This window comes from Lactuca sativa, chromosome 9 (assembly GCF_002870075.4).
Source record: "Lactuca sativa cultivar Salinas chromosome 9, Lsat_Salinas_v11, whole genome shotgun sequence".
In the NCBI taxonomy this organism is placed as follows: Eukaryota; Viridiplantae; Streptophyta; class Magnoliopsida; order Asterales; family Asteraceae; genus Lactuca; species Lactuca sativa.
Window position 1 is genome coordinate 118,842,560 of NC_056631.2, and position 11,733 is coordinate 118,854,292.

Below are 11,733 nucleotides of genomic sequence, written 5' to 3' on the forward strand. Positions count from 1 at the left end.
TAATTGGGTATATTGATTGGTAGTGACAGCTTGGGAAACTGGTGGGGCAGCAGATAAGGAATTCATGCGGGAAGCTTCTACAATGCGAGGTGAGTCATCTCACCATACCAATGGGTCTAAGGCACCAAGGCCGACCCATTTTATGTTATGTGCTACACTAGCTATTGTAGAGACATGTGGTATGATAGTTAGCTTTATGCTAAGTGGTATGCTAGTGATTATATGATATGTAGTATGTTAGTTGTCTCTGTGTTACTTGCCTGAAAGACCATGCGGGGTAGCCCATGGCACACTGGTATAAGACCCTGGAGGGAGCCCACGGCATCCTTCCAGGTTTATGTACGTGTTATGTGTAGATACTTCTGTGATACATGATATGCTATTTGATTATATGATATTGGCAGGGAAAGACCAAGGGGGAGCCCATGAGACTTGGATGTAAGACCATGTGGAGGAGCCCATGGTTGTCCGACAGGGAAAGCCCATGGGAGGAGCCCATGGCACTTAGGTGTAAGACCATGTGGGGGAGCCCATGGCGTCCTTATGCATGGATATGTCATAAAGACAGCTTTTATAGCTAATTTTATGTGGTAGAGATAGCTTTATGGCTAATATGTTATGTGATATGTGGTAGAGATAGCTTTTATAGCTAATGTTATATGGTAGAGATAACTTCTAGAGCTATTATGATATGTGTTATGTTGATTGTGTGTGGGGTACTCTGGGGGACTCACTAAGCTTTGTGCTTACGGTTCACAGTTTTGGTTTCAGGTATCATCGGTTTGGAAAAGAAGAGCTCGGGTTGATCGTAGTGCACGCACCTATGATTTCCGCAATGAATGATTTTGGGATGAACTCTGATAAATGTTATACTTAATGATGATGTCAAATGTTTGAAATAAATGGTATCAATGTTTGATTATATTAAAAATGAAATTTTTATCCTTGATTTTGGGTCGTTACACTTCCCAATTTTGTTCAAATAGCCTCACTGTTTCGATACTATTTTTGGATTTTTAACAATTTTAGCCCAAAAAATTAATTTTTCAAATTTTGAAGTTTCATTTTCAACACAAAACTTTGACTTTTAATTTTTGACTATCATTTTTGACTTTTGACCTTTAGAAATTGTCTTTGACTTTCAAGTTTGACCTTTGACTTTCTCAGTTTGATTTTTAAGTTTGACATGTTAAACTTGACTTTTAAGGTTGATTTTTTTGGTAAACAATGAGTTCTGCAAACATCTCGGTCAATGAAGTTTCATGCTTTCAATCTTGTGAAGCTACAATTAAATTTCTTCGTGAACAAAATGATTTGCTAAAAAGGGAAAATGAGGACCTTAAATATGAAGGATATACACTTAGGAAGGCCCAAAAGCCTTTAAAAACACAACTAGAGGCCAAAACTAAGGATTTTAGAAAACTTCAAGAAGAATATAGCAATAAATGTGAAAATTATGACTATGTTAAGAGACAGCTTCCTAGCTTAACTGCCGACCTTGATGCTTTGAAAGCTAAATATGATGATGTTGGATTCATGTTTAAGAATTTCGATGTGTCAAATGAGGTAGTTGCATCTATGATCGAAAAACAACTAAAATTTAAAGATAATAAAACTAAGGGTCTAGGGTATAATAGTGTTCTACCTGCCTTTAATGACAAGTATAACCCACCCCTTGAGACCAACAAGGAAGAAATTCCTGCTCAGTTTGGCCCACTCCCTGAACAAGCTTTTGTTAATAGTGAACAATCTGGGCCAACGAAGAATATTAAGGTGAATTTTTTTAATGGTTCTACTTCATGTGTAGGTAAAGTCGTAGAGGATGAGAACAAGGAGATCAGAACTAATTCTAGTTCTGCAAATTCTACTGATTGTCAAACTAATGACTCCTGGAACTCTGAATCTATTCCTTCTAGCTCAGTTGCTACAAATCAACCTGTTGTTAGTAAAAACAGGCCACCAAAAAAAGCGAAACAAAGTGCTTACTACAAGTGTGCTTGTGGGAACAATCAGAGAAAAGGCACATACATGCCACCAGGGACAGGAAGAAACAATTCCTACGTGAAGAATAAGACATGTTTTCAATGTGGAACACCTGGAAACATTGTTAGAAATTGTCCAAATCGCGCATACTTTCCCTACTATGCACAAGGCTAGCAGAACGCACAAAGCGGGAGCTTTTCCAAAAGAAACCCTTTGAGGCCACATTCAAACAATTGTGACTGGAGCGCGCGGAAGGCTAAAAATCAAAATCCAAAATTCAAGAAGGGAATGCCGGCCAAGAAGTCCAATCCAAGAGATGCTCCAGTAAAAGCAAGATCAGTTAGATCAAAGTCATCTCGAAGATCGACTTCAAGTTCAAAATCAAGTGTTGAGGCACACATCCACTCGAATAAGAAATGGGTTAAACCCAACTACAGATGGGTACCAACGGTTCAATCTCCCAAATCATTTAATGATTCTAACATTTCTAAATCTTTTGTTTGTGATAAGTAGGATATGTCATAGGAGAGAATACCTTGCAAAGATAACAAAGGTCGATCCAGTTTCAAAATGGACTGGGTTCTAAAGACCAACTGATCCCGCTCTATGCTGGAGCAGCTATGGAGGCATATCATCAGACTTCGGTTTGTTGGTAGTGGCTGTTCCAGGTACATGATAGGGGATATCTCTCAACTGTACAACATTCAGAACTTTGTTTGAGAGTGTGTGTCCTTTGCGATAAGGGATGAAAGGAAAGTATCACACATGGAGTTTGTGCTTAACAATGTGAAGAATTTTCGGATCTGTTCTGAGATAGAAATATGTGTGTTGTTCCGAGACCTTTTGGATGCAAATTCAATCGGTGACTTACGGTTTGAGTTTTCTTTTTGATACTTATGAGTTTATCTTAAACTGATTCATTTTGAAGACAATTTTTATAGTTTTTTGTTTGTAGGTTTTGTTATGGGTAAGTGATATGAAGTCTAGTGCTAAAGGGCAATCTGAAATTCATGTAATGCACAAAAGCCGAATTGTTTAGACTCTGTGTTCAATGTGATGGTAGGCACAAAAGATTCAAAAGGACTAGACACTGATTGACAATGAAAGGACTTGACTGTGTGGACTTAGATAGTTTCATTTGGACTGACCATACGATGCTCGGGTAGATTGAGTAGTGAGATAAACATGGGAACCTACGAGATACACTAAAAGTTAATTATCTAGAACTGTGGTTCAACATTTCCTTGATTTATGGACTTGTGTCTTTAATTCCGGTATTGATAGGGTGACTGGGGGTTCTGATAAAGTAGGTCTGTAGGAAATTATTTTCTTGCTTTCTATCTTTCAGTCATATGTTGCCTCCTTTGCGCGATTGGAACATATCCGACCTGGAATGCAACATATGCTTCTAATTTATGAATATCCTTATCTATGAAATTCTTTCTATATGTTATCCATATGTTGTCCCCTCTGCGTGATCGGAAGATCCGACCTGGCACACAACATATGCACCCTACTATATCTCTAATCCTCTATCTATGTTATTCATATGTTGTTCCCTCTGCGTGATTGGAAGACATCCGACCTAGGTTACAACATATGCGTTTCTATATTTGACTTCTTTCTAAATGATTGAATACTCACCTAAAGTAAGGAGTTTTTTGGAAGTTCTTGATTACTGGGGTATGTCGGGAAGTGGGGAACACGTTCTAGTGCATCTAAAATTGAACCATTTAATAGGTTTTTTGTAGATCTTGTTGCTTAATTTAAGTGGACAACAATATCCTTGGTCGTCATCAGCCAAATAGTCCATTTAGGAATATATATATCACAATGACTTGTCATTTATAATCTGTCAAATTTATCCATATCCTTTGTGTATAAGTGTACCATAATACCAGTGATTGACCACATCCAAACATGCAGTTGTGTGCTAATAAACGATATTGGATTGTCTGACAACTTTGATCCCAAATTAGACTTAAATTTAGCTATTATTTTTGTTTTGATTAAATTTGTTCATAGTTTTCATCTATGCACATATTTAGGGGGAGAATTAAAAATTAAAAAAAATCAAATCAAACAAAAAATCAGAAAATTAAAAATCCAAAAAAATAGTGTTATTTATGTTCTATTTCTTTTTCAAAAAAATCAAAAATTCAAAAATATTTTTGTTACTGTTTTATTTTTTTCAAAAAATATGAAAAATCCAAAAATATTGTGTGCTAAGTTTTCTTTTAGTTTTGTTTTTATCTCAAATTTTTCTTTGTCTTGAAAAGTGAATTCAGATGTAGATGACTCATGGAGAGTGTATCGAGATTTTCTAAGCCAAAACTTCATCCTTGATTGTCGAAGAATTCTCATTCGAAGGAACAAGAAATGAAGATTATTCTTTCAACATTCAATCTTTCAACCCCAGAAGCAAGGTGAAGTTGTACTTGAAGATTATGTGGCAGATTGCATTGAAATCTCCTCAATCAATTTGTTGCTATCTATGTACCTGCTGAAGTGATCCAGAAGATTCGTTCTCTCTGAAGATTCTAAAGCTGAAAGCGCCAATTTTCAAGAATCTCTACATGAAGCCTCCACACCCAACGTGCGTTCAATGTTAAATTTTGAAGAGAAGCCAACTGTTCAAGATGAAGTCACTCACGTAGAAGATTCATATGTTCATCTTGAAGTCGTGAAGTAATTGAAGATTAAAGTTGAAGTCAAGCACAAAGTGAAGACTGAGAAGAAATGCAAGCTACAATCCTAGGGGGGTTTGTTATGTAAAAAGAAAAGAAAGCTATAAACCAATAGGGAGATTGTTGGGTTAAAAATATGGTTTATACTTTGCTTTTATAAGCATTTATTGTTTTTAGTCTTGGGTCGAAAATAATATTTGGTTTAATTGTAGCTTTGACCGAAAACCAATGTGTTTTCAGTCTAGCATTGGGTTTGGGGTACATGTATATATATATATATATATATATATATATATATATATATATATATATATATATAAGTAGGAGTGAGGAGTGGGTGAAGGCCTTGAGGGGAGAACACAAGGGTAGATGCTAAGTGTATGTGTAAATAAAGGTGTTCTAGAGAGAGAAACTAGAGAGAAGAAGAGTGTGTGTGTGTGTGTGTGAATCTCATGTGTATGGAGCAACACTTAATATTCATCAATACATCATAGATTCATAAAGTTCTTATTCTTCTTCCTCTCTATTTGATCTTGAATCATCAAATTGAATGGGATTCTGCACCATCAAGTGGATCTGATTGATACATCAAGCTAGTTTTGGGACTTACAGAGCTCATTACCTCATAGGCCAAATCTGGACACCGAGATTCGGTGGAAATAGAGACGTTGTCATGAACAAGGCTCACAAGACCAAATACTCCGTTCATCCCGGTTTAGAGAAGATGTATCTGGGCCTCAAGAAACTTTATTAGTGGCCAAACATGAGGGAAGAAAATCGCTAACTATGTGGGCAAGTGGAGCGGAATATTCATAACACGATGTTGTGGAATTCATAAACCTTATACTACAAGACTTCATAGCCAAGTTTCCTAAGACGACGGGTGGACTGGACATCATATGGATGATCGTCGATAGATTAAACAAACATGCACACTTCCTGCCAATAAAGGAAATAGACAAGATGGAGAAACTAACAGGGACGTACATCAAGAAGATTGTACAATTACATGGCGGGCTAATATCCATTATCTCTGACAGAGATAGCAGATCTACGTCACCGTTTTGGCAATCGCTACAAAAGTCCTTAGGAACCAGAATTGACATGAGTACAGCCTACCACCCACAAACCGACGGGCAGAGCGAGGGAACTAATCAAACGTTGGAAGATGTGTTGAGAGCTTGTATGATAGAATTCAGTATAACTTGGGATACTCGGTTACCACTCATCGAGTTCTCATACAATAATAGTAATCACACTAGCATTAAGGTTGCCCCACTTCGTTGAGGAACCGGTAGAGATCATGGACATGGAGGTCAAAATGACGAAACAAAGCCGCATACCCATAGTGAAGGTCCGTTAGAACGCCAATCGAGGGCCTGAATTCACCTTGGAACGAGAAGATAAAATGAAACAAAAGTACCCACATCTTTTCCCTAGCTCATGAGTGTCCACTCTAGAACAAATATCAGAACGAATTCCCTCTAGGGGGGGGGGGATAATGTGACAACTAGCAGTTCTGGGTCAACCAAAGTCAACAAGTCAGCGAAAGTCAAACAAGTCAACAAAAGTCAACTGATTAGGACATAAATTTGTAGTTTATACTTTGCTTTTTGAGTTCTCGGTTTAGGACCAAAAACACTATGATCTCGCATATAAAGTTCTCGATTTAAGACCAAAAACACTATGATCTCGGTGGCATTTGGACTGAAATCACCATGTGATTTTGGTGGGCTTAATGATATTTCTAGTTGAATAAAAAAACCTACTTTTGGATTAGCAACATTAATTCGATAATTCCAACATATATTATTTTAGTATAAATAATATTTTGAAAACATTGTTATATTATCTTTTTTGATAATACTTCCTTTATAATGATTTGAATGTTCATAATTCAAATTAGGTAATTAGACGTTAGTTTTACCATTTTTTTTTTATAAAACTCCCTCTTTTTATAAAAACTCTTAGTTTTTATATAAGATAAAAGGGTTGACTTTGGGTGCATGGAAAGCCCCAAAATGAGTCAAATCATACTCCAATTTCCCAACAAAGAATTTATGATAAACTATAATGGGTGTAGTTTATGGGTCATTAACACTATTTTACCATTTTGGGGTGAACCAATAATTATTTAAAGGTATAATTATTTCATTTACAAGAAAAAGAGTTTTTAGTTTGCGTAAATCGATTGATACTGGTTGTGAGACATTTAGCTTCATCGTACCTACCGGAGTACACATTAAAGTCCTGAATTATAACCAGAGTCTCTTGTAGGTAGAGCATGACACTTGTGTATAGATCTATACGGAATTGACAACCCCGTAACTAAACTGTTAGCTACAGTTAGACCAGCAAGTTTGGGGTGACAAATGTCATAACAGTTCTGACGCCTGAAGAGCGTCGTTCAGGCCACTAGTTGTATTAGTATGGTTATAATAACTCACATAGGGTATCGACAACACATTTGATTTACGGGTTAACATACATTCAAGTAGTTTTATATGAAGATAAAACTTCATAAATCCATTTCTCAGTACATTTTTACTTACATTTTAGTCTTGGGATTTAAGACTTACAACTCATTTATAACGAAAATATTGTATTTTCTGGAAGTATACACTATCAATTTACACGAAACAGTTACAAATCCTTCTCATACAAAACGCTTATGAACTCACGAACTTAATTGTTGACACTTTTTCAAAATCACTTGTATTCTCAGGAAACAGGTAATCACAAGAGTTTCTGGTGGATGGGACGTCGTCGTATAACGTTATTTATTTTGGTTATATGCATTTGATATCATGTAAACAATGTTTTAAACACATTGTAAACTTATTAAATCTTCAATACAATGGTTGTAATGCTTTAATCTCTATTATTCAATTGTTATGATAATGTACATGGAGTCATCTGTCCCCAGACATTTACGCCGTTCTGGTTTGGGTGTGTGACAAATTGCCTCTATCATGAGGCTGGTCCGCCCTCAACTCCCCATATAATATATCAATATGTAAACAATACAACAAGAAATAATCCAATGCGAATGGCAACAAACAGAACTAGCCTAGTGGCATACTACATGGTTACTATATCCTAACATACAGAAGATATGTTCTAGAGCACATAATATAGTGAGAAAACTCACCTAGATAATTACTTGGAAGATTAACAGCTATCTGGGCGATTCACCAGGCAGATAGTGTGCCACACAAGTATTAGCATGTAATACTTTATCATATTAATTTCTATAATGATTTGGTATTGAAAGCTAGATATTTCACTGATTCCAATGAATACTGAGAGTTCTATCAAATAAGAATCAGTCATGCATGACAGTTGGGAGGTAGAACCATTTCGGCATATAGTCTATCAAAAAACCAAGTCAACATGACCATTTCAGACACCACTCTCGTAAATAGATCAAAAGTATTGTGACTTGGAATCAGGGGCGAAGGCAATAGGGGGACTAGCAAGTGCGATGCCCCTAACCTTCTTTTATTTTCGTTATATTAGTTGTATTATATATTATTACTTTATTAGTAATAAACCCTATTTAAATGTTTTAAGCCCAAAAGAAATCCACTCATAAGCCCACCAGTCCCTTCTATAGCCTAATTATGTATCGTGCGATTACAATTTACCTACACGGTATACAAACACAAGTACATACCTACGTCAATTACAAATTGTCGGCAAAGAGGGCAAGAGGCTACTGCAACTGAATTTATTGACACTATCATATACCAACTTCAATTTCAAGAAAAGGTAATATCCAATTATTCTTAGTTAATATATATTTAAGTTTTTTAAAACTTGTGGTAAATATTTTTTTCTGAACAATATAGTTTGCGTTTAATGATAATATTTAGATTGATTTTTTAATTCTTATAATAATAAGGTAAACCTCAGCAAGAAAAGAATGTTCATGACCTACAACCGCATCTTGTTAATGATTATATTAGTATAGATGTTCATAATACATGCTCATAACCTCAAAAAAAAAGTAATATGGAAATGCCAATTAATGTTTAATCTAAAAAAATTGATATTTCTAATTTATAAAAGGTAAATTTAGATTCTTTGATTTGTGATCCCCATACCAACTTTATAAATCAAAGTATACTTTTACCATAATAAGACTTAATAAATGGAAAAATGTGAATTGTGGTAAAAACAATTGATATATATAAAACTATAAGCCCTCCTTATCCAAAAATCCTAGCTCCGCCCATGTTTGGAATAAATGATAAATCTTATTTATAGGTTCATAATAACGACTTATGACTATAAATATAAGTTACACTGAAAGCAAGAGAATATACTTTAACTTACAAAGGTTTTAGCAAAAACCGGGAATATTACGCGGACGGAACTCCGAAACCGAAAGATTTTATTAGCCGGGTTCCTAGAGACCTCAAGTTATTGCCAAATTCCCTAAACACTATGAAAAAATTAGGTTAGGGAAGTAGAAACTCGAGAGAGGAAGGTATGAGAAATGTGGGAGAACAATGAACTCGTGAAAGCAATTTATAGGCAAATTTGGGGCATCTCACGTCGTGAGACATGGTGTCTAACATTATGACATGTGGCACTCATTGGTTGGAGCATCGTGGTTGACCTCGGATGCAAGCTATGCGAGACGCACACACGTGTGCCGATTTTAATATTTTGAAAATTGTATAACTTTTTCATTCGAGCTCCATTTTTTATGTTCTTTATATCCACGGAAATCTCTCGACGAGATCTACAACTTTTACTTAGACTTCGTCGGCTAAGTTTGAATTTATTTTTTCACACAAGCTTAAAGTGTTAAAGCCCATATAAAATGCATAGTTTTTTTTATCCGGAGTCTGTTTTCGACTGTCTTTATGTCGTTGAACTCTTATTAACGAGATCTTCAATTCTCATTTAGATTGTGTTGGATAAAAATCGACCGATCTAAAATTCAATTTTTGAGTTGTACACTATTGTGCCGAACCTTAGAAAAATCTTAACTCCCTCTAATGAATTCAGATTTAGACGTTCTCCATATGCACACTCTTGATGTAACGATTACTATGATTTTAGTTTAGATCTCTTAGGCTAAAAAATAATTTATCAAAAATTCATTTTTTACAATACGCAAAGTCGCACCGGTTTAATCGTGAAACTTCGAAGAAGCATAACTTATTCATACAAAGTCGGATCTAATTGTTCTATATATCTGTGAAAACTGTATCAATGTTTTCTACATGTTTATGATGATTACTTGTGCTAAAGAGTAATATATTTCTACTTCGAATTTTATATACAATTGTTTATTTTGAATCCTAAGGAACGGTAAAAATGGAACATTACAATTATTATTATTATTATTATTATTATTATTATTATTATAATCCGTTGGTATAACGTAGCAATTTCATAGCTAATCTAACTACATATATTCCGTTGTGATTTCGTAGCTATTCTATCAGTAATTACCGACGGATATCATATGGAATTACATCTGTCACTATTCCGCAGTTATTCTATCACAAGTTCTTTACTAAATCAGGGTATCCTATTCCATTCCGTAGGTAAATCCTTTGTTTTCTAGTATATATATATATATATATATATATATATATATATATATATATATATATATATATATATATATATATATATATATATATATATATATATATATATAAGTTCTAGAACATTAAGAAAAAAATAATAGCCAATAAAATATTGTCTTCTCTCTTTTTTATTTAAATCAAGGAGACAAAGAACATCACATTTGTAACATACAATACTATATTTTCAAAGAGACTCACATGGGATCATCAAAAAAATTATTCCCCACACCCTTTTACAAATAAATAAATTAATTAAATTTTTTGAAAACTAAATGAAAATTTGTAAATATGTCAGTTAATAAGTTTCTTCAATATGAAGATAATAAAAGAATCATCAAGAAATTAAGTAAAAAAAATTATCTGCAGAAGCTCCAAAGATATATATCACCACTTTCTTCTTCGCAAACATCTTTGGTGATGGTGGACGAAGACTGGTCGAGCTCGAAGAATGATGTATCAAACATCACATCATCGTAGGCTGGTGAACCGAAGTTGTACCATGGTGCAACCAACGACATCAAGGTACCATCAAGAGGATCATTTGCTGAAAAGAATGCATCGTCTTCTTCGGTTGGGTTGGTGGTTGGTGGTGTAGAGGTATTGTAGGATACGGATGAGGAATACGATGGCGATGGTGATGATGATGGTGACGGTGATGGATACGATGGTACTGGTGATGATGGAGTAGTGGTGGCGGTGGTGGAAGCAGCAGCGGCCGCTGCAATCTTTTGGATGGATTTGGGAGACATGATGGTGGTGGAATAGTCGTGATCGTATTGGGTATGAGAGAAGTTAAGATTTGCGGTGGGACCTTTTAGGCAAAGTAGGGCTGCATCATAGGCTCTAGCTGCTGCTTCCGGAGTCGAGTAGGATCCTAGCCATATTCGTGTTTTTTGATTGGGTGCTCGTATCTCTGAAACCCATGAACCCCAACTCCTCATTCTCACTCCTTTGTACTTCTTCTTGCTAATCATAGACGAAGATGTTCTCGACAACTCATTTTCAACCTTGACCTCTTTCTTCACCATTTCTCGAACAAATAACACACGAGACAACGTGAATCTTGAATCTTTCGGCTGATGTTTTAACAACAAAATGAAATCAAGTTTTTGGAGCTAAAAACGGATAAATAAATGAATAAGTAATCAAATTTGTTGTGTTGAATGGCTGCAGAAGACTAGTGATGGTTAAGATACAATCAATGGAAGTTCTGGTTATATAGTCTTCAAGTGAAATGGTTGACAGGTGTTTTTCTTTTTTATTTCTTAGTTTCTTTTAGAATACAAAAGAATGAAATTACTGATTTGTCCTTGGAATTAATGTTTATTACATAAACGTCCCGTTTGACTATGAGTTTTTGCTAGCTTGGAACCTTTTGTGCATATGCAAAGTATTTATAAAGGTAATTGGATATTTTCATTACTCACCTTATAGTCAATATGTAGGAGACAAGT

General features: G+C 35.1%; 1 protein-coding gene across 1 annotated transcript; it reads right to left on the reverse strand.

The window, feature by feature from the left end:
- Positions 1-10,377: 10,377 nt before the first annotated feature.
- Positions 10,378-11,481, reverse strand: LOC111904956 (ethylene-responsive transcription factor ERF014). Its single transcript, XM_023900650.3, has one exon. It carries the CDS (start codon positions 11,305-11,307, stop codon positions 10,636-10,638), a length of 672 nt encoding a protein of 223 aa, XP_023756418.1. The 5' UTR covers positions 11,308-11,481; the 3' UTR covers positions 10,378-10,635.
- Between the last annotated feature and the right edge of the window lie 252 nt (positions 11,482-11,733).